Raw genomic sequence first — 23,345 nt, 5'->3', positions numbered from 1 at the left:
GAGTTAAACATTTTCTTTAAGCTGTAATAAATCAAACTATTAAAAACAATAATGTATATAGTAGTTAGCGACACAAAATTGTATTAAAGGGTCAATGCATTAAAAATCCTTAACCGAATAGTTCAATTATGAGGGGAATCATATACTCACAACTACACATGTAGGCCTTCTCCATGCCCCAGATGTATGATGTGCACTGGTCACATAACTGCACGATGTTCACTTGGTAGTGTGTAAACATGTGGTCCAATGGACTCTCCAGCTATATTGAAACAGAATGTTATTATTTAGTAGATCTATAACGATTTAGATCTGAGAATATGCTTATTCTGACAGAAATACTCACACTTTTGTCTTTTTTCCTCCTCATTTTACGGCTTTTGGGGGGCTGAAACATAATATATTTAAAGTCAGTCACGATGTCCCAATGAGAATAACAAAAGCATACAAAATTAACCGGAGAAAACCTTTAACTTACACATTCTAGATAACCTGATGGTGACATTTTTATAGTTAGAGTTAAATTTTTTGTTTATAATCTCATTTTTTTTACGACACTTTGCCGAAATGAAGACTAACGCTCTTAGTCGATATAGTTTCTTAATACATTTTGGAGATTTTCTAAGTATTCATTCTGGTTCAAATCTTGTAGGTCACAGTCGATGGTGAACGTTCACCTTGGCTGGTTCGGCCTCTTCTTTTTTGATCTCCGCTCGGATGAAGCCATCCAGAACAGACTGGAACAAATTCACCACTAGCACCACCTCTTCCTTCTGCTTCTCTCCGGCCAGACTGATCACTTTATTTTGGTAAGAATTCATTAAACCCTTGTAAGCGATCTGCGGTTTCTGTTGGTCAGAGTGGGAAGAATAAATCAGTAACATTTAACATTTTTTGTTGCCTCCATTACGTCTAATGTGGGTTGTAACTCACCGAAAATGAATACATGCTCTTGATGTTCTCTCTGAACTGCATGGTCGCGGTGATGAAGATGTGCTCTGTTCCTGACAGCTGCTTTCCACGCGATCGCAAGTCGTTCACCTGCACCGCCAGAAAAAAGAAGAGCTATGAGCTTGTCCAAAACCTTAAATTAAAAAAACTGTTCAACGATTCCTTATCAAGATAAAGTCATAAAATGGCCCAAACCGAATTTGGACACGTAGTAAGTCTCTGTAAAATGATTAGCTCTCAGAGATCACAATACACATTTAGATGGTAAATGACAAGTGTCTCTCTCAGTTGACAGACCTGGTTGCCCAGAAACTCATCGAGGTTGCGCAGCTCATTGGCGTTGGTGATCACACGGTTCAGCGAGGAGTTCCACTGCTCAGACGAGCGCGCAGCCGAGTGACTGATCATAATGCTTGGCGTCCGACCCGGCCGGCTGGAGTGAGGCTTCGAATGTTGGGAGCGAGACTGAGAACATGCTGTGAACACAAACAACAGAATGAACGCAAGAAATTTATTTTAACCATGATAAAGAACAGCGTGTGCCGTTGCGTACCTTCTCTCTCTTCCAAAGCCGAAGCCATGCTCAACTCTCCATCTTCAGGGGTCTGAGCTTCCTTGTTCCTTCCTTTCTTCAGAATCTTTCTGAAGAACCCTGTCGTCCTATTATCAAATTATTTTTGCGTTAAAATCCTAACAGAGGACAACCTATTATTTTCTTCAAATATTTGGGCCTACCAATCCATGATTAATGATGCATAAAGCATATCAGCGAATATTTGCAGAGAAAATTTGTAATGAATTGGACACAAATATAGCTTTGATATGTTTAGATATTAATAGTATGAATAACACAGAATGCTGGGAGGTCACATCAGACAGTCCAGAATTTCAGGAATTTGTCTTATCTCACACCAGATGCTTTGCATCTATATAAGGGAGTGGGGAACCTACAGCAGACGTCTGATACACGAGCGTTGCTGATGTGAACCAGGACTGGTATTTTCCCATGAGCCCTCATTCACATTTCCTCTGTGACTGACTTTTATAACGCTTTTGATTACCTCATTTGTAAGTCGCTTTGGACAGATGCATCTGCTAAATAACTAAATGGAAATCCAAGACTTATTTTCAGTTCTAGGTGTCGAGACGCATTGGCCCAAACGGTTTGAGAGTCCTGCCGGTGGGGGAGTTTGTCAGATAAGATAACCCAGACATCTCCCTGGAAAGCTATAGCAAGTAACCACGGTGGGGGTCAAATTCTTTAAAAGCTTGAGGACAGACATCACACAAGACCTGGCCCTGTTATACATGCGTGATGTGCAGTCTTCCCTTAGAATGGCAGTAATACCCTCTGTCCTCTAGGGGGCGACCTTTAAACGTCTACCTCTTGTTTAACAAGATTCTGCTCAAACTGTTGCTTCCAACTCAAAACAGACCAAAGACGGTGGCGGTTCACAAAACAGCTAGATGCACAAGAGTATTTATGTTTCTGTCGCCATCACACTTTTAGGTATGGTGGTACCTCTCAGGGGTGGAGGGCTGGATCGGCACGGAGGCGTCCTGGTGCCTCTCGTGGTTTCTCTCCTTTAATGTGCTGTGCTTGGCTCCGTCACAAGCGTTCTGAGTTCTGACCGGTGCCTACATCAACATTCATGAGGAAAACAAAGTTAGTGTTTGTCTAGACTCAATTTGCAGCATTTTCATTATAACCGAAACAAATTAAAACTTTCTGTGAAGTCAGGAATCTAAAGTGGCATCAATACTGAGAGTGATCTTACAGATCAACACTTTTTGCAAGAGAAATGATATAAAGGGAAAAGAGAAAAAGGCCATCACCATCCATAAGATAACCAGGCACCATTCAATTCATCTTCAGATAATATTTTCCAATAAAGCTTAGAATAAAATAAATTGTGACAGTTTAAAGACTTTCAAGTTGCAGCGGAAATTTCTCTTCTCATTGGAGGGCAATCAATAATTTCTCCCATAATTTCATGCGTTTCTTTCACCAGCAGCCCACACACCACAGTAATCTGCCTGCCATCTAACATCAGGCAGCTATACGACACCTGTTCTCGACTCATGGTAGACAAAGTCCACAACTCCGCATCTTCCATTTCAATACTTTTAACCCCCAAACAGATTCGTGCGAGGGCGAGTCGCTTTTTGCGTCTCAGGCGACCTCTGTTCTAAATCGGCCAGGGAACACCAAACTCATTTTATTAAATGAAACAGAATATTAAAGGAAAGTTATTTAGAAGAGGGCTTGATTTTTTGTGGATTGTGGAGTCAAATCTATGTCAAAACATTTTCAAAACTGCAATTTGTTTAATTGCTTTAACTACAAATTTACAAGAATTTTAGTGTTACTATAATAGTTGCAGAAAGGTTTGTTGGTCGACAATATCAGCTGCTTGGCAATTGGTTATCAATATCGTCTCCACCTCAGTGGCCTTGATGATGTCATCAAAACAGCAAAGGAATTTCACAGGTGGGTCAAAAAATTACAGAAAGGTTTGGTAAACACTTCCGATTAAGTGACGCAGTCGTGGGAAAATAGACAATGAAAGTGTATTAAAAATTAAATCAATTATTGGAATCAAAGAAAGGGGAACGCCCGGTTATGTCGTTTGTTTACCGCGTAAACTAATGATAGGTCAAAACAAAATAATCGTCCAGGCACAAAATGATGACATTCAATGAGATTGCAATTTTGCTGCCAGTTTAAAGTCAAGAGTTACCTGTGATGAACCGTCTAAACCTATCCTGGACATGTCATCAAGTGATACAGATATCACTCGGTTCCTGGAGAACATTGAGAGAGAAAGCGTAAGTTTTAGAATGTGTCCTCATTCTAATTAATTGTTTAGTCGCAAATCAAATCAATCGACTAATCATTTAGTTGTCGAATAATTGACTAAGTAATGCTCATGCAGTTTTGCAACAAATTATGAATAATAATCACAAAACAAGTCGTACTGGAGAAGTTTGATGTTCTTGTCCTCCAGACTCCGCGGTCCTGTTATGAGATTCTCTGGTTGAGTGTTGCTTCTAGAAGGTTCCTTTCTCTTGTTGGGATCTTCTTTGACAGGTGCAGCTTTGCTGTTGATGATGCCTGGGTCACCGTAGCTGTTTTTCTCAGTTCCAGAAGCAGGGATGTCTAAGGGTAAGGTGGAAGGCCGGACAAGCTCGTCTCTCTTCACCTTGTCCACCTTCCAAGCCACGAAGGTGTATTGATCCAACTCTTTGCTGTCTGCCCGCTCCTTCAATTTGCCCTCCGCTTTACTTGGACTTTCCAGAGTTTTGCTTTTGATGGAAGGGTCGTCATTTCCAACCGAAGCTGCCCGTTGGTTCTCTCTCTGATTGTGCTCAAGACCACGTTGCCTCCGGAGCTCACGCTTCTCCTGACTTCTGGACACCGGGAGTTTGGAGAGCGGAGGAGCTCTGCTTTGGCGTGGATCAGTTTGGGGTTCAGGTGGTTTAGCTTGTACACCTTCTCCTGAATGCGGGGAGGATTCACTCTCATTTGTGCGCTGGTTCTTCGGCACCTCAGACTGAGGGCCAGCCTTAACCCAATTAATCTTTTCAGAATCTCTTTGCTCCTTTGAGACTTGGACATGGGCTCTGCCCGTGTCTTCAATCTTAACAGGGGTCTTTTCTCTAGTTTCTGGTACAACTGTCTCGTCTCTTTCAGGTTGTTGACCTGATGGTTTTACAGTTGGTTGCTGTAGTCCAGTCTTCTCTTGCTGTTCCACAGCTTTCTGCTCGGCTTCCAACTTTTCTTCTTGTTCACGCCTTGCCGCTTCTTCCACCTGTGCAAGTTTTCTGGCTTCTTCTTCCTCTTTGATTTTTCTCGTTTTTTCTTCCTCCTCTTTAAGTCTTCTGGCTTCCGCAGCTTCTTTAGCTTGTCTGTTTTTTTCATCTGCTTCCCTGGCACGTTTTGCTGCCTCTTCCTCTTCTCTTCGCAGAGCTTCCTCTTCCTCCCTCATTTTCTCTTCCTTTAGGGAGTTGTACCTAATGTGACCAAAAAACATTTTAATTCTATAATATACTGACAGCTCTTTGGATATTAAATAAAAGCCCACTTGGCAAAGGTGGCAAAGATTTTCTTTGGCTGCCTTATAATGTCTAAAATTAAAACAGTAATATAAACACTAATCGTGTGTTTTAGGCCGCACCGTTTGCGAGCCGACTGGCCTCTTGCAACAGCCTGTATCTTCGTCACTGAAGCTCGTCTTTTTTTATATTCCTTTCTCTGTCTAGAGCCTCGCCACGCCGCCTGGATCAAAACCGCAGCTCGGTAGAACCTCTCTCTGCGGTACCTACGCCACGAACGCTGTAGACAAGATCAAACCAACGTCACACACAAACCTTTTAGACTCTGTCCACCGAATCCTAGATTCTGGTTTACCTGAATCAAGATGGCTGCCTCTTTCATTCTAATGAATTCCCACCACTCCATTTTGGCTCGAAACCAGCGTTGCAAGAATATGATTTTGTGCATGACATCTTTATGCAAGATGTCCTGTAGCTTTTGCCTTTCAAGCTCTTTTAAGTACACCTGCAAAACACAAACAACATCAGCCAATGAGCCCAGAACATCATCTACAACTTTAATAGATGAAATTAGAAATCTGACCTTTGTTTTTCCAATCTGGTAGGTAGTGTTGTCAAAGCCAAGCTTGTGCAACAGAGATGAAATATCCTCCAGGGATGCAGTGTTCTTTGGCAGCAACACACGAAACTGCTCGATGAACTCCTGTCAGGCAGAAAATAAGCCTTGATGGTGTAGTAACAAAATACAATTTAAACATACCTTTCATGCCAAAACCCACACAAGTCTAATAAGAGGAATGTTCCAAAGGTAAGCGATAATAATATTACAGTTTATAAGCACTATTAATGGTTACCTGAAAGGTGTATTTGGCTCCGTATCCTGAGCGCCTGATGCGTACCGTCTCCAGCATCCCTGTGTAGCGTAGCTGCTGCACGATGAGCGCCTCATCGAAACACATTTCCTTCTGTATGTCACAAACGGAAATAACAACCAGACAATTCTCATATGAAGACCTTTCGAGGAAAAACACATTAAGGCAGTTGAAGAAGAAAGGGACAGATATGAGGTTTAGGACAAAAGACCTTCTCAGCATTGGATCGAAGACATCGAATGAAGAACGGTTCTGCTCTTCCCAGTGTTTCTAGCAGCTTACCCAGGGACGTCTGCATGATGGACAGAAATCACAGCATCATTCGAACCATGTCCAGCAGAGAAACACATTTAATGTCTTCCACATACTGTGTCCATTCGACTATCTAATTTTATTAGCATTTTATGACATTCTCGTTTGAATGTTAACCATCTAAAGTCACTAGTTGTATTTGTTGTTCCAAAGGTTATTGAGCTGCCCTGGTGACAAAGAATGAAAATGATTGTTATTTTTAGCCTTAAAATAACAATAGTTTATTTCTTTGGCATCGTCTGTCATTTAAGATTTAGATTTGTCTTTGTCGCTTGCTGCGACATATTCTAAGATTGTCGGGTCCTAAGATGGTACTTAAAAATTCGGCCACAGCTATTTATCGTCATTCTAGACAGCAAAACTAGATTTTGGTACATATCCTGTGTAAACATCTGTTTATCAATTTGACATGAAAGCTAATCTCCATTTTATTTTACTTGAAACTGGGCACTGATGCTTGGAGGGCGTTTCTTCTTGTGGAGATGCAGCAGAGACTTGGTTGTGCGGTCATGAAGGCCAACTATGAACTTCAGAGAACGAGAGTCCAACAAGTTCTGCCCAAAACACACAAACGGAAAAGAGAAAGTGAGTCACACACAGAGAACATTTTTTCTAGATTGCCTTGGATATATGACAGCATGGAAAATCGTGGTCCATTCGAAGCTACTGCGGTAGAGGCTTCTAAACATTTACCCAACAGCACACATGTAACGGAAAAGCATAAACAATGGGGACTATCCTTAACACTTTCGCAAATGTTGACGGAAACGAGAATATAGCAGCTGTCCTGCGAATGCTAACAATCTAAAGGTGCTAGGAGTATGTTTATATAATCCCTACGTATATCACTAAAATATCGTAAAACAGCAACAATATAAAATGTGGGTGTGGCCATTACTGTTTTTGCGAATCAGAAACATTTACTGGCTTGTGCTGTTCATCTACAACAATAAAATGTTCACAACTTAACTTACAACTAGGTAGTTTTCGCCGAAAAAATCGTAATTCTCTTTTGCTACTATAAACTAGTCGGATGAATCCAGCGAGTGAAAATCTCACCTTGGGAATGAGTTGCTTGCTCTTGGGGTTCTTGTTCTTCCTGTGAAAAAGAAAGATGAGCTTTGACAGTTTGTTGAGATAAGAATCGACTGCGTGCAGCGTGTTAGTGGAGTGAGTCATGCGCCGGCCGATGGGACGCAAGTAACAGCACCTAAACACTAGAGAAAAGATCATGCCGAGCATTTAACAAGCATGAAATCGTAAAATGTGTCGGATTAAAAAAATCGGGAAAGAGTTTAATTTAATAAATGAAAAAGGGATTAAGATGATGATGGACAAATTTATATACGTACACAAGCTCTACAAGTCCTCCAGAGTGACGGCGGACAAATGCATAAATGGTCACTCTTTACATTCCTTATGAATTATGTTTGGTGTATGCAAGCTAAAATACATCAATTTTTCACAACTAATAAAGGTTATAGACTTGACGGGTTGGTTTCAGGGTCTGTTAAACCCACACGGCACACAAGCATGTGGATATCATTCCGAGCTAGCACGCTAATGAAGCTCATACTGTTTGCCGCTCATAAAGTCTGCTTTTCTGTAACATTCACCTCTAGAAGCTACAGGGAGCCATCTGAAGAAATAACTGCCATACGTGTACGGGTTTTATTAAAGCAGGGTTAACAAGAGTTTGAGTTATGGAGGAAATCACAAGCAGTATCGCTGCTAATTTGGTAGCAATTCCAAACTAGGTTTAGCATATAGCCAGAAGCGTTGATTGCGATGCCAACTGAGGTCACGGCCGTGGATCCTGCGCCAGAATGCATTCAAACTCACTGGAGGGCGTGGCGGGGGAACCGCAGGCGACCCCAGGACTGCAGCAGCTTGCGTGGATCTTCCCCATCCAACTGCAAGTCCTTAATAGAGTTGATGATTTGGGCATGCATGTCCCTGATTCGACCAAGAGTAGAGGTGCATTGTAGAAGGAAGGGGGAGTGCAGGGGGATGAAGAAGGAACAGGACAGAAACTCAACACCAATGTTATTAGACAAGACAAAACCCTCCACCAAAAAAAAATTCACACCAGCATGAGTGCGTGTAAACGAGTTGTCATTTTCGAGGGAATTGTTCCTTTGAGTCAGTGGTGACATCATGCTGGTTACGGTGTTGGGAGCTGACGGGGTGTTAAACTGTGAGTGGGCTCTTTGCTTTGTGAAGACCCTTCCTCATGCACGGCTTAACTTACCCCTGGGATCAGAACTACAGGAGGTCAGACAGGGTGGACTCGCAGCGTGGGCCGGTATCGCTAACTGCTTCCTCAAACCAGGAAGAGAACCTATATCTATAACCAATGTATCTAAAGGGAACTTTATGGCTTCCTGCTCGCTCGGGAGGTTACAATATCCCAAGAGGGCTTTATGGGGGATGTTGCGGTTTGGGGATTACTCGAACAAACCAGGTAAATTCAAACTCTGTCCGCTCCTTAATTCCAGAAAGAAGTACAAGCTTGCTCAGCTAGTTCAGGATTCCTTCTGAATGTGCTATTTGAGTTTGCTCGGAATACCAGAAAGCCAGCGTTCCCCGACTGCCAAGCTCTCCCCATCTGACCTCAACGTTCCGCTTAAATCCACTTACTTTTTACTCTCATAACTAGCAAAGATGTCCTCAAAGGCCTCTAGAGGGCGCTCCTCTGAGTGATCAAAGGAGAAATCAAGCATAGGGGCATGGCTGTAAGAACAAACACCACACACACAGTCACTCGGGGGCCAACAGGTGCCGATCTGAGACCGTACGGATTTAAAAGGAGTAAAACTGATCACAGATCAGTAACTGTGGGCAAACCCTTGACAAACACCTGGGAAAAAGCAAAAGGACATTGCAGGCTGTATGCTTTGATGATAATGACTGGATCCAATAATCAACTGTGGTGAATCTCACAAAATAAACAAATATTTTTGTGAAAGGATATCACTTCAGATTTTCTGATTATAGAGTGAAATGTTTTTATGAGATTCACACAGACGTTAATGGCAGGATAGTGGTGGCATGACTTTACAGCAAGAACAGGCCTGCAACGTGCCTATTGTGAGGAGCCTGGTCACATGATCACCTGCCACACAAAGGCAACAAACGACAGGAAGAGATCAAGTTCCGTTTCTTTCCTCTAATCGCACCAGTCACAAACTTACCGGTACATCCTCTCAATGGGCATGTTGGATCTCTGCAGTTCCCCGAGAGGAACTCTGGAGTTCGGTCGCACCACACCTACGGATCGAAACACACACAAACATATAATGTTGAGTACTTCGGTTTAACAACCCAGAACAAAACTGTTTTTGTAAAGTTGGCTTACTTAACTACTGGACTAGTAACTAATACCCGTGGGTGGAGTTCATCCCAGTACTTTACAGAAAAGCATCACAGTAATACTACACTTATTGTAATGACCACGAAAAGTTAAAAGACTGAATAAGTTTATACAGACAAGGTCTTTAAGTGATTAGCTGTCATACTTCCAAAACACTTTCACTTATAATCTCTTAATCCTCAAAATGTGCGTCACTGGACGGCTTTCCTACGGTTATAAATAACAAAAACCCAAAGTTCTAGAACAATCTAAAGCTAATCTAAAATGTTTGCAACAATATTTACCAGCAGTCTTGGCAGCCCACCGGCGGCCGGCCTCATTGAATGCGGCCAACGCACGGACGGTGGCACGCAGGATTCCCCAGTGGAACATCGCCACAGGATCCATCCCGATCAACTGCCGGATATATGCTCGGTCGCTGCTTCGCAGGAGGGCCACGATATCCGAACGCATGTGATCAGTGTTCTTCTCACGGAAATCCTGTTAAACGTTACGAAAAACAGCAGAAAATGAATGTGAGGGTTGTGCAAACCCTGTTACTGTCAACCCAGTCGGTGCTTTTCTGAAAGCCTATTTATCTCTTATTTATTGTTTGGATAGAACACTTGAAGTCTTGGAGAGACAATCTAAATCAACTCAAAATGAATAAAGTGCCCATTTTTGAGAATTAAAACAATTAACAAACTCGGTTACCTTAATCTGGTATTTGACCTTCCCAGCGAAATGTAAAATGACAAAAGCCGGTTCCATCACCGGAGTCGCCACAAAGTACTGATTCTGCTGGTGCTGCTGTTTAAACTTTGCCAGCAAAGTTTTATCAGTGGCATGAGGGAAACTGATCGAAATATCAACAAAGAGCATATTAACAAACTAACAAAACACCATTAATTTTTATTCACCCCAAGAAAAGATCTTACTTGCTCTCCTCATCGAGTAAATAGAGAAGCCCCGTGGGTTTCTTGCTAATTAAATGAATACATCCGACATTATCGATGTAGTCAATGTTGTGCCAGGTGATTCCCTCAGTCTGATACTCCTCCTGCAGGTGAAATAACATCACAGATCATCAGGAACACAAATCACGACAGAAAGAGACTACTTAAGCAAGTCATCTAGAGATCCGCTGACCTGTTCAAGCTTGAAAATGTGCTGGTTGAAGTAATACTGAAGTTGTTCGTTGGCGTAGTTGATGCAGAACTGTTCAAAGCTGTTGGTAGCAAAGTCTTCGAAGCCAAAGATGTCGAGCACGCCAATAGACAAGCACTGAAATAATAACAGGGGACATTACAGGGTTGAACTCCATGTCTTCAAACATTAAAAGCAAACAGTTTAAGTCCTCTTTGAATGGTTCTGTTTATGTGGAAAAAGCTATAAAACACGAGTTTGGGGCGTCTGATTGTCAAACTAGCTGCGAATGTGGGGCGTGTTTCAGAAATCTATTTTGTAAACAATTATTCTCGATGATGTGCAGAGATAACACACTTCTCTCTAAATAAATGATGAGCAATTATAAACAATCCCTTACCGAAACCGACTCCTCCATATCTTTCTTATTCAGCAGAGCGTGATTGATGCGCAGGACGATCCAGTCGAACAGGGCGCTGTACAAGGACTTGGCCATCGAGTCTCGTGCCGTAATCGCCTGAAGAAACACCTCTTGAGTTATCTCCAAAACATCAAATGAACTATAAGAGTATAAGAGCGGACAGTTTTACCTCGCTGTGGCTGTACGGCAGAATGAGCTTGTCGTTGACCGTCACCGTTTTCCTCTTGGTTAAAGCTTCAACCAACAACTCCATCTTAACCTGATAAAACCAGAACAAGGCACGTGAACAATGAGCTTTATGGTTTGAAATATGTTGCAAATTCATCAAACTATTTAACGTTTATAAAGGTCTTACCTTAAGCAGATCTGAAAGGGTGGACAGGACCTCTGGAGGTCCAACATCCAAACCGTCTTCTCTACCTGTGGACTTCTGACTGTACGTCACGTTACCCAGATACAAGATGGCAGACAAAACGGAGAATATCCTACAGGAAACAAGACAACCAACTGAACATCTTTCATCTGACCATAGTATAAAAAAACAATTTGGTACATTTAATGCCGTTATTGCTCGAGACTAAGAAGTTTCTCACTGCCTCTTAGTGGCCGGTAGGAAACCGACCATCTCCATGGCCTGCTGTAGTCGCTCAAAGTCGTGCCGAAGATCATCCTCATCTTCTATCTTAAAGTTTTCCTGCAAGTGAACAGCCAAAAACCATTGACATTTAAATTCTGTATTTTGGAAAATTGAGCTTTTTTTGGTAGCTGGTGTAAGCGGATCATCAACTGGTCCAACCTGGTAGACCATCTGGAACCAGCAACAAAATAGCTAGCAGCTGGTCAAGCGTTTTTTCTTTTTTTTAAATCAGTTGTTTCGGCCATATCAACCAGCCATTGACCATCTTCTGCCAACAATTGATCAGCCAGAAATACAGCTGCATGACATTGAGGAAAATGCCATAACTTGCCTAACAACGCAATATATGATATGCGATACCATAACGTTTCAAGTTTGTAAAATTGCCTTGAACTACATTAAAATATATTTAAATCCTGTACATAAGACCAACGTTCACATTGTTTCTAGGAAATGAAAGCTTCACTTTGTGACTTGTGGTCTCATTTTGCATCGATCTAGAACTTTTATTATAGAAAAGTTTTATAATTATTAAGTTATTACAAACCACTGCGTAAGCATAAAGCCATATTTGGATCATTTTTATATATTGTGCAGCCCTGGAACCAGCGACATACTCAAAAACAAAGCTAGCATCTGAACTTTCCAGCGTACATGTCTACAATTTTAACATTTTGGCACCACCACTTTCACTTAAAAATCTGGATCTTAAATAGCACTCGGACGCTAAATGAAATAAAGAGAAAATGAAGAAGATATTGAAGGTTTGAAAATAGCACAACTCTGGCGTGCCACGAATGGTACTGTGGTCTCGACACGGGACTATGATCTTGCTATAGTGTTTCGAGTGGTTTGTCGTGCAATGTGGTTTCTTACAGGCCAAAGTTAAAAGAACTAAAGTACTCTGGTCCTCTCTCGACCAAAAAACAGGATCTATTTTGTTTGTTTTTGCTGAAGGAAAGAGTCATGTAAAATAGTATGTAAAAAATGAAACATGTAATACCACAGTTACGGACGCACCTGTTTGAGGTAGAAGTATTCTTCAGGCTGGAGGAGTTTGAATTCCCTCCGCTCCTCCTCGGACGCGCCCACCAGCAGGTAATAAAACACATGGTAGTTCCTGTGTGACGGCGAAAAGACAGACCGAGCATTGCGTAAGAGTTTGCGAGTGGTATTTACTTAAAATTGTAGCGCGGGAGGCACCAGAGTCAGTTTTTCCTGTTTTCAGATCTCATACGGTCTTGCTCATTTGGTGATGATACATCAGCTGTGTCATTTACCAAACAACTGCCATTTGTCTCTCTCACATACTGTATGTGTAATACATCTAATACACAATGGAATCTTGATGTCATTATTTTGTCAACACTTACAACACTTTTTGGCATCATAAACAAACAGAACGAGTCTAGATTGTGACATAAACCAAATGGTCTGGCTTTGTGTCAAACTTTTTTGTTGCCAGTCTTACCTTTCGTTCTTCTCTCTGGACACCAGGCGAGACTTCTCCAGCAGATATTTTTCCACCACGGCTCTGAAAGAGAAACGTCCAATCGTCAGTTGCAAATCTGAGTTTAAGAGGTCAGATGTCAATAAAAGGGTCAATGGAACAGATGGCACGAACAATAACTCTCGACTGAGCGTGACAGAGACCGCCCACTTTTTCAGCGGCCTTGATTCCTGAAGTGGTTTCAATCGTTCACTTTTGTCCGTAGGAAATTCAACAACAAGGCCAAACCAACCGGCTAACATGAATCGCCACATTACAAACTTTGATTTGCAGTTTGAACATTTGAGAAAATGGATTTAAGGAAACCTTTTGTGTGGCAATCATGTATGTATCCCATGATGCCGTGCAACATGTTCATAGTTAAAATGCATTTCTCATAACAGAAACAAAGAGAATTGATAACATAGGAAACTCTGCTGTCTTAAACAAACTTTTCTTTGTTTATCTGAGCTAGAATTTCAAAGCTTATCTGATTTATTGCAATCATATTAACATAAAACATGATGACGAATCTGCTTTGGTAAATAAACCACACCTATAGAGCAACAAAAGGAAACAAAAGGAAACAAAATGTCAAAAAGGGGAGTGAAGAGGTTTTTGTTTCTAAATCAGACACAAATCAAATATGTAAGTGTCTAGTGAAGTAGTGCACACTTAACAAGCAGTACACAACAGAGTGCATCACAAAACAGTACCAAGACAACAAAAGATTCTATAAGTATTGCTTTTATTGACCCGTCTCAACTGCATAACATGGTCCCGGCGCTTCAGTTTCCAACAAATGAGTGACAGATTTAATACAAATAAAAGCTAAATAATAAGTTTTTCATAAAAACAATTGTTTGCAATGTAACATTTCTTCATGACAACCATAAATATTGAATTGTATTCGCATTTTAGCATGCTAGCGTAATAAAAATGATGAAATCATGAAATAATGATGGCGCTACTATTTTTTCAAATGAAAACGATAAGTCAAATACATACAGGATTCCTTGATCTTTTAATAAAAGAAAAAATACGACTTGGATAAGCTTTTAAGAGGTTTCGTGAAAAAAAGTGCTAACATTGTGTGTGATCTCTTTCTGCGTTGTCTGACCTTGGCAGGCAATCTGAATTACAGAAGTAATATTTACACTTGAGGTAAATATTCAACCAATCACACAAGAGGAAGGAAGCCAACAGTGCGCTTGCGATCAAATCTTTGGTTTGTTCAAATGAGCTGCGACACTCGTAGAGCATCTTTCAACTTGAAACATTTCTCTCAGAAACAGAGATGGCGTGTCGGATAACACGTGTGACACATTAAAATCAGCTTCCTAGAATGCCTCGACTACACAACATGCATCATCTTTCATATTAGCCTTAATGGAGGCAAACATCTCACTTCTCCTGGTTTATTTCTGTTTACACGTGACCTTTCATGAGGAAATGAGGCGCAAGGTGTGATTTTGGCAGATGTTTGAGTGCCACGGCGGCAGATGTCGGGTGTGGGATCTGTGCAGGCGTGACAGGGGTCAACTGTGTGAGGTGTGTGCAAAGAAAGCGAGATACTCACCCTCGTACGACTCCGCTTTCAAGATAATTCACCTGGATGAACTTCCCAAAGCGGCTGGAGTTGTTGTTGTGTGCTGTCTTTGCGTTGCCAAATGCCTGTGAAGACAAAAGATATGATGACTTTGTTACAAAATGACATCCATATATATGCAAAACAGATAATATCTATATCTAGATAAATACGACACACACACACATTGCATGTGTTAACAGTTTACATACTAAAGCACACTTTTTTCTACACATAAACATACGTTTATTAAAACGTAAAAAACTATGGGAAATTAGAAATACTACACAGAGATGGACAGTACTTAAATACAGTAATATATACGTCTCCACATTTTATAAAAAAAACTATTTGTTCATCTTTTGTTACTTAAGTACATTAAAAACCAAGTACTTTAACTCAAGCAGTTTTGCTTAAAATTTTAACTTGAAACATAAGAAATTACTATATATTTAATGTCTTTAAGTATTAAAAAATTAAACGTGTGGATTAAAAGTATGATATATGCTTTATGTAGCGATGTGAAAAATATCCTAAGTAAGAACACCCTGAAAAAGTATAGAATAGACACCTAAAAACATTTACTTGAGTAAAATACATATACTTAATGTATCACTTGATAATAGTACTGTCCAACTCTAAATACTAAAAATACAAAAAAAATATATACATATACTGTAAAATACTATTTATGCATTTACAGTTTCTAACTGTGTTTAGTTCAAAAATGCTCTTTGCGTTTGTAGGTTCACAATCCTCTACACATCGAAACAAACCAAATCACGTTCATGCAAATAATTCTCTTATAGTGCTCCGAAACCAAACGCTAGCAAACAAATGAGCCACATTTGCGTAAAGCCCTCGAACGTGCAAAGCGTCAGTTACAACTTCAGCTCTAAAGGCTGTGTGATGGTAATCACGCGTGTTATCGCGTTATTTAAACTCAACTGGGAAACGTTGCTGTTCACACTTCCAACGAAGTGCCGAAGCCCATCTGCGTAAAACAACAACACAAAAAACACACAGCCGATGTGATTAATGAGTCTCCGAGGCCGATGCCAAGCTCATCCTGATGCCACCGGGCAGCCGGACTCTGAATGTGAAGCCCGGCTCAGGGTACAAAAGGCTTGCCACGGGGGAAAGTGGGCTCTGTGCATTTTAAAGAGGAGAGGCATTGTGCCCGACACCAGTGGAAAAAACGACGGGTCGTTTTACTGGAGCAGATTGAGGAGGGGGTGGGGCGTTAACCTAATTAAGATTCCCTGCCGTGAACCTTTGACCCGCTTCACAAAGCGTAGAGAGAAATATCAGGGATTGATGGAACGTATACTGAGACTTCCCCGTCTGTCCTTTCTTAAAGGGACAATTCATCCAAGAATAAATAATGCGATGAAATTAAAATTGTTTCGTCAAATAATCATCCTCATATTGTTCAATAGATATTTTGGAACATGTCTCAGTGGTTTTGTTCATACAATGAAGGTCAATGGGGTTCAGTGTTGTTTTATTATTGACGTTCATCAAAATATCTTATGTGTTCTGCTGAAGAAAGTTTCTCAAACAGATTTGGAACAACACGAGAGTGAATCAAATGATGAATTTTCATTTTTGGTTGAACTATAACATTACGAAGCCCACAAACAATTTCATCGAAATAAATATTATTATATCCAGTTTTAAAAAACAATGTTGGGACTTGTCCTCGGTCGCTCAAACCGATTCAAAGTGAATCATAAGTTGGTCATCAAAAACAGGAACTGAAACAACTTCTCTCTAAAGCCAGTTAAAAAAATGACCAAATAAAGCTGTTGCTATTGAAATAATACGACATCTTGCAAACGAAGCGAGACTCGCAGAAGAACATTTCAATCGTGCGGTCAGAATTCCAAACGTGCAATACTGTCAATTCAGATTCAGACGTGTTTATTCAAACGTTGTGTGATTGCTTTTACGACTCGAGGGGAATGAGGAAATTGCCGACTGCAACCGCACAGCCTGCCGAGTGCAGTTTCTCTCTGAAAATTGTGACATGCATACTCACAAAATCCTTCGCTGTCAAACCTGGTAATGGAAATAAAACGGGACGAACAGAGAGAAAATTTTGGGGAAGTCGACTTGTCTGGACTAGTTCTTTCTCTGTGTTATTTGGAAGTCAGCATCACACGGACTTGTTCACAAAATACAGACTTCATAAACGTCTAAAATAACAAGTTTCCTAAACTGCTCCGGCCACTGAAATCCAATCCATCCCTACAATGTCTCACAAAACAGACTCTATTCTGAGGTTTTATAGAAAGGCCCCTAGAATCCTGTTACTCAGAAACATCACTACGAGATATTCACATGACTCTTAAAAATAGCCGCTTCTTCTTTTAGATACGGCCTTGGAGCCCATCGCATCCAGACACCATCTCGACATCTCCAGCAATCTGTGCTTTTATTCTTCATCAGATGCTTTTAGTGTTTATACAAAGAGAAAGTCTGCTAAACTGGTGACGGCATGTAGAAGCACGAATTGAAACACGGACACAATAGTTTTTTAAAAACAAGTGCACTTAATGCAGGAACAAGGTTGTATTCATTGCTGTACATAAGCAATCACAAGCTTAATTGTACATGTTGTTGAGAACGCGTGACGGGTGCACGTGCAATACTCAACATCACCATACAAGACTGTTCAGTGTCGAATTGGAAAGGAATAGTTCAACCAACTGAACACAAATCAACACAAAAATCTGTCACTGTGTCCATATATGTGTGAAAAAAACAAAACTAACAATGACGATAAATCTCTCATGCTATAAATAAACATATTAATAATATAAAATAATATACCATTAACCGTTAACTTTGTACATTTTTGTTAACACACCATCGGACACGTCCGATATATTGGTCAAATACGTGTTTACAAATTGTGTTTATATCAGATTTTTTAACACTAACAGACACACAATAATAGAAAAGGTTTTTAATTTATTTAAAACATGAACAAAGTGATGACGATGTTATGTTATCTAGGTAGCACTAAATGATTTTCTTTTTTTGCAAACTACTTCAAATGTAATGTTTGCATTTGCAAACAATACCGAGTAGCTTCAATAACTGTAATTCTGTACACCTTTAAAAAATAAACATGTTTCCCGCTTAAAATTAAACTGTGTTTGTGTTTAGACTGCTGGCAATCTTAGATGCTTGTGTTATGTGTTCTCCAATGGTAGTCAAAAGTGCCCCAGAACTGTTTGCTGTCCTACATACTTCAAAATATCTTCTTTTGTTTTCAACAGAACAAAAATGTTTTGATTTTTTTCCTACTATGGGAGTCGATGGGTTCAATATCTGTTTGGGAATAAGCATTCTTCCAAATATCTTTCACTGTGTTCATCTGAACAAAGAAATTTATATAGATTTGGAACAACTCCAAGGTGATTAAATGGTGACAGAATTTTCAGTTTTGAGTGTAGTATCCCTTAACACAAAGCCCAGAGATAAACAATGGCCATAAAATAGGTATTCCAGGTCTGGACATCCTGAGAAACGGTACGCAGACTTGTCGACCGGCCAATGAGCAAGCAAGCCTCCACGGCAACCACTTCCTGTTGCAAAAAAATTCTGCTTCCTGTAGAAGCAATCAGCCTGGGGGAAGTTCCTGTCTGTGGGCAGCAAAATAATGATCTCAGAGGTTTCAGATACGTGCATTAAAAAAAGCTACGGCTGATGCTGACAAAAGAAAAACAGAAGGGAAAGCTATTTGCAGAGCAGCCCGACCGTGACTTTTTTTGACTGTACAGTCGATAAAAAGCTCACAGCAGTTTGAAGGTCTGAGGCACAAAAAAAGCTCTTGTGTTATTTGATCCTCAATGACGTAATGCACTAAAAGCCGCTTGATCCTGCAAGGCAAGAATGTTTTTGGTTTGACAGATTCCAAAGTGTACCACATAGGTTGATTAGCTTAAATTAAATTTAGCGTTACTAATATTTTCCATACATTTATGCTTATTTATATAACATACAGAGAACCTTTTCAAGTATTCAGAACGCATGCGATGACACAAAAGTCAAAAATGCATTCAAACCAGTGTTCCACAAAAGCACCACGGTCGTGGGTTGGCATTACTTCAGCAGGCCAAATGAATAAAATAAACAAAAACCAGTCAGTCGTGTCTGTCAACAACAAGGCTCAAAAGATTGCTTTGTGTACGTTATAATTATAAAAAAGTATTCAAGGTAAAGCGGAGACAAAAACGTGTTCGGCCCAAAAGTTGGATAACCAAAAAAAGACAAAATTACAAAACAAACCGAGGAAGTTCATAGCTAAAAATTGGTCGCTATACAAAGAAATGTACAAATTTCTTATTGATAGCCGTTTCTAGAAGGCCATAAGTTTTCCGACCCTTTTCAAACACAACTGTGATTTTGTATATTCTGAAGAACTCAAAAAAGATATTTGATAACCAAACAACACTGAAGCCCATTGACTTCCATTGTATGAACACAAAACCACCGAGACATTCCTCAAAATATCTTCTTTTGTGTTCCACAGAAGAAAAATTTTGACTCATTAAACCTAAAATAGGAACAGAAACCTCAATGAGATCAGACTCCTATCATTGAGAGAGACCAGAAGGAGTCTTGTTCTGCTCTAAACACTCAATCGACCGGTTTCAAATGTTGTCCAACCACACACACAGAGAAGCAAAAATACTGAAGCCTAAAAACTTATCTGGCAAGAAACAATAACTAAGCTGACGGTGTAAAAATGACTTCTACTTCTCACAGACCGCAAGCACGAGCGTCGTAGAACCTGCCATCTTTTATTCCCTCTGAGGCTTGATTTAAAACATGAACTTCGATCTGGTAATGTAACTCAAGATAAGAAATAAACCAAGGTGCATTTTCTCATTACATCACAGGAAGCACAAGAGAAGTGTCAGTCTTTGAAGGCATCTAGGTTGGTTTCGTACCAGAAAATGTTTTGCTGACAGATGGCACAAAACATTTGCATGAAGGAACCTACTGATAAAAATAAACCCTGATGAAAAGCGTTTTAAAAGCATTAAAACTGCAATTTTCATTCTAACCTCATACCACATGATGTGTTTTCAACAACTCACATGAAGCAACTCAAAAAGTCAACTTTTGTCTAGTTGTAAAACCTCATCCTAACCATAACTTATCGCATTTGAACCCTCGCCTGTAACCCAACCCCTTGCGGGACGTGAGCTCTCATGACAGCTTCCGTATCATCTCATATGAACTTGATCTCAGAGTGGGTTATATTTTGGAAAATAACAAAGTGCTCAAACAGGTTTAAGGAAACAAGAAATAACTAAAGCAAATGATACGAGATACCAAAAAACTGCAATAGACACATAGGAAACCCTGCAGACCCAGATTAACTGCTATTGCAACACAAGCTGTGCAAGTCAAGCATGTTGTGACCGGGCATTTCAAGCAGAGGCTTGTGGGAAAGCTCACTCTAAATGACTGATCTAGGCAGTTTAGAGTAAAGAGAAACCTGCAGGCAACGTATCGTTATGTGGTTACGAGGCAGATCGATTCTACAGGCCCTACAATTCCAACCAAAGAGAAGCAAATGTTGACAGTTTCCGTGTTGTGCAAAACAACTAATGCATCAAGTACAAAAAAATGTAATCTAATCTGTTGACATAAACACGTTAAGGTTAAGGAATTTATCTATACCAAAACCACATTTGACTGGGGAATTCAACTAATATGGCTGTGCCTTGCGAACGACTAAAGGAACTGAAGACCATTCAGCCAAAACTAGTTTACATCGAGGTGCGAATAATCTTACCTCCAGCACAGGTCCCGCACCCAAGATGGTTCTTTCCACTCCGCTGGCGTAACCCTTCTGGCTGAGAGCGGTCAGGCAGTGAATGAGGAAATTAGTGCTTTGAGTTTTGCCCGATCCACTTTCCCCTGAGATTACGATGCATTGGTTGACGTGCTTGCGCAGCATGGTGTAATACGCCACATCGGCGATGGCAAAAATGTGGGGCTCCAGCTTGCCAAGTTGATGGTTCTCGTACATCTTGACGTACTTGGGATTGTAAATGGGCAGGAACTTGAAGGGGTTGACAGCGACCAAAATGCTTCCAGCGTACGTGTAAATCTTCTTCTTTTGAAATCGATTGCGGAGGTTCGCCAAGATGCTGTCCTCATTGAGCAGGGGGAGGTTGCAAAGATCCTCGAAGTCCTCCTGCCGCGGAGGGAGGAAACCCCGAGCGACCAGTCGCTTGGAATCCTGCTCGCTGGCCACGGCAGGCAGGTGCACATAACGGATGGAACCATCGTGGTTGCGTTCCTGGAGGAGAAAGTAAAATCCTTCCTTCTGAGCATGCTGTTCTTGGGCTTTCCGAGGCCAAAGAAGAACCCGGTGGACCGGAAGGTCTGTAGATTCCAGTACCCACTCCTCACCGCCGCATTCCTTCACCTCGGCCAACACGTAGTGCTTGCTAGCGTCCAACCCGAGTACAGTTGACGCATCCTGGATGACGTTAGCTGCCGTGGCCTCCTTGGTGACATTGAGCGTGCAACACGAAGTGGTCTCGACAGACAGTCGCGGGTATATCTGAAGTTCGTAGGCCTTTCCATCTTGGCTACTTGTCCCGTCGCCATCTTTGACACTCATTCTGACTCCGGACGAGCCCCTTCAGCATTACGTATCTCCCTCACAACCACCATCTAGTACCTGGGATAAAAGACACATGAAATTAGCATTGCAGCTTTTTTTATTAATCAATTCATCTGTTGATCTGCTCAAACTTTTTAGCAAAATGAAAACACGTGCATTGCCTTACTTAGAATTTATAACACATACAGGTACATTCAAGTAAGATAAGCTACAGATTGGCAACAAAATACCTCCTAGTGCAACCCGACCACATTTGAATATACATTGAATAACATTCTTTACTAAGCTTGTGCAAGAAACAGCGGTTTCGCTCAGTTTCACTGACTCAAACTGACTAGTTAAACACTGCATGTCTCTGTAAATATCCAAAACAAAACCACAGTTGCTACATAAGGTGATGATATCAGCGAGGCAATTGCTCACACTGATACAGAATAGATAACATAATTATGTGCTTTTTAATTCTGCTTGTTTTAACCCTACCCATCGTAGGGTAAAATATGGACAAATCCGACCGCTATTTTAAATGAACCTACAAAATGTCTACATCTAACTTAATCTGTACGTTTTTTTAAACACGGTTATTTGTCCAATATTTGTTTAAGAAAACATGAATTAAGGTACCTAGAAAACAAGTCTGCAAAGAAAATAGTGGCTCAGTATACCAACACAGAACCTGTCCGTTTGGCCGAAGAATCACATGAGACTCTGATGCTTGAAACTGTACATTTGAGGATGTACGTTATCTACAGACAAGAAAAGAACAGAGGAAACCATCTCAAAAAAGTATCAGCTTATATCTAGCAAAATTAAGTTAAGCCCCGAGTCCATAACTATGTCTCATGATTTTTATCTGAGGGACGTTTGGGTTCGATTTCCCTGCCTGAACTGTAAACTCTCACTCCCTTTTTTATAAAAAAGCAATGCTCTATCTGACCATCCTAAAATACTGACATCTGTTTGTCCAAAAAATTACAGACACTGCGAGCATTTGGGTAACTAGACTGAAAACACGTTGCGATTGAATTTGAAAAGCCTCCTTAAATCCTTTTGGGTAAAAATGTTTGTTCTTGGGCTAAAAATGTCGACACGTTCTGCAGATTTGCAGGCGTATGTGAGCTATAACAAGTTGTTGAGTATAACCCCAGCCTGGTTTCTCAGAATGAAAAGTAGGCCAGTCTCTGAATCTGGCCACTGAGCATAACCACAGTCAATAACATTCCAAGACATTCATAAAGTCTCAGACCACAAAAAAGTCACCATCATAGTCTATAATGAGCAGGTCTGGATTAGCCTTACAGGTTAACTCTTCGAAACACAGCACAAGTAAATGAGGAGAGATGAATTTCAAAGCTATATCGGAACAGAACAAAGATTCCTTTTAGAGAGGCAGATGTTGCAAGACTGGCAACTTGGTACTTTGGAGAATTAAAACAAACCAACAAGCACAAAACACACTATTATCTACACAATAGAGCCATTGTAAAACAACCTTACCAACTGCAGAAATGAGCTAACATCAATTATGCCACTTGAAACAACAGATTTACATTTATTCAATTAGCAGACGCTTTAATCCAAAGTGCCTTCCAAATGAGGTTGCATTTGATATTTTGCCATGCAGTCTGACATAATGAATCTTTCCAAATGTTTGATGTGTCCGTGTTGCCAGGTTAAAAAAACATAGATTGTATGACAAACACACACAAGCTAAATTACATGAATTCATTGGAATAGGGAAAGTAGACGACACAATATTCCTAAAGATTCACCTTCACCATTTTCTCAGTTTCTGGTACTTTCAAGGGGTTAGAAAAGCTATTTCTTCACTGCAATGTCAGTTTGGGAGCCAGCTTCTCATGT

At 40.5% G+C, this 23,345-nt stretch overlaps 1 protein-coding gene across 14 annotated transcripts in view; it reads right to left on the bottom strand.

Annotated features, from left to right (window-relative positions):
* Positions 1–23,345, bottom strand: part of LOC130429486 (unconventional myosin-IXb) — a 33,805-nt gene that overhangs the window by 4,613 nt on the left and 5,847 nt on the right. For 9 of the 14 annotated variants that reach the window (XR_008907616.1, XR_008907617.1, XM_056758073.1 and 6 more), the window contains exons 2-32: positions 20,643–21,539; positions 14,816–14,910; positions 13,219–13,281; positions 12,768–12,867; positions 11,704–11,804; positions 11,466–11,595; positions 11,280–11,369; positions 11,090–11,206; positions 10,693–10,827; positions 10,482–10,603; positions 10,258–10,399; positions 9,849–10,044; positions 9,386–9,461; positions 8,832–8,924; positions 8,034–8,147; positions 7,251–7,290; positions 6,629–6,745; positions 6,091–6,171; positions 5,862–5,972; positions 5,591–5,710; positions 5,363–5,512; positions 5,130–5,287; positions 3,931–4,965; positions 3,693–3,756; positions 2,474–2,589; positions 1,505–1,611; positions 1,249–1,427; positions 934–1,041; positions 678–848; positions 347–388; positions 151–262 (exon numbers count right to left, since the gene is read on the bottom strand). Coding sequence is in view for 12 of the 14 variants with exons in the window: in XM_056758073.1 (XP_056614051.1) it covers positions 151–262; positions 347–388; positions 678–848; positions 934–1,041; positions 1,249–1,427; positions 1,505–1,611; positions 2,474–2,589; positions 3,693–3,756; positions 3,931–4,965; positions 5,130–5,287; positions 5,363–5,512; positions 5,591–5,710; positions 5,862–5,972; positions 6,091–6,171; positions 6,629–6,745; positions 7,251–7,290; positions 8,034–8,147; positions 8,832–8,924; positions 9,386–9,461; positions 9,849–10,044; positions 10,258–10,399; positions 10,482–10,603; positions 10,693–10,827; positions 11,090–11,206; positions 11,280–11,369; positions 11,466–11,595; positions 11,704–11,804; positions 12,768–12,867; positions 13,219–13,281; positions 14,816–14,910; positions 20,643–21,479 (5,122 nt within the window). In the remaining 2 variants the exon portion in view is untranslated. The remainder of the gene's footprint in view (positions 1–150; positions 263–346; positions 389–677; positions 849–933; positions 1,042–1,248; positions 1,428–1,504; positions 1,612–2,473; positions 2,590–3,692; positions 3,757–3,930; positions 4,966–5,129; positions 5,288–5,362; positions 5,513–5,590; positions 5,711–5,861; positions 5,973–6,090; positions 6,172–6,628; positions 6,746–7,250; positions 7,291–8,033; positions 8,148–8,831; positions 8,925–9,385; positions 9,462–9,848; positions 10,045–10,257; positions 10,400–10,481; positions 10,604–10,692; positions 10,828–11,089; positions 11,207–11,279; positions 11,370–11,465; positions 11,596–11,703; positions 11,805–12,767; positions 12,868–13,218; positions 13,282–14,815; positions 14,911–20,642; positions 21,540–23,345) is intronic. The other 5 variants (XM_056758074.1, XM_056758065.1, XM_056758066.1 and 2 more) reach the window with 3 other exon arrangements.

The sequence above is a fragment of the Triplophysa dalaica genome, chromosome 10, assembly GCF_015846415.1.
Source record: "Triplophysa dalaica isolate WHDGS20190420 chromosome 10, ASM1584641v1, whole genome shotgun sequence".
In the NCBI taxonomy this organism is placed as follows: domain Eukaryota; kingdom Metazoa; phylum Chordata; class Actinopteri; order Cypriniformes; family Nemacheilidae; genus Triplophysa; species Triplophysa dalaica.
The sequence above is the reverse complement of the archived record's forward strand: the minus strand, read 5'-3'. Positions and strand labels throughout refer to the sequence as shown.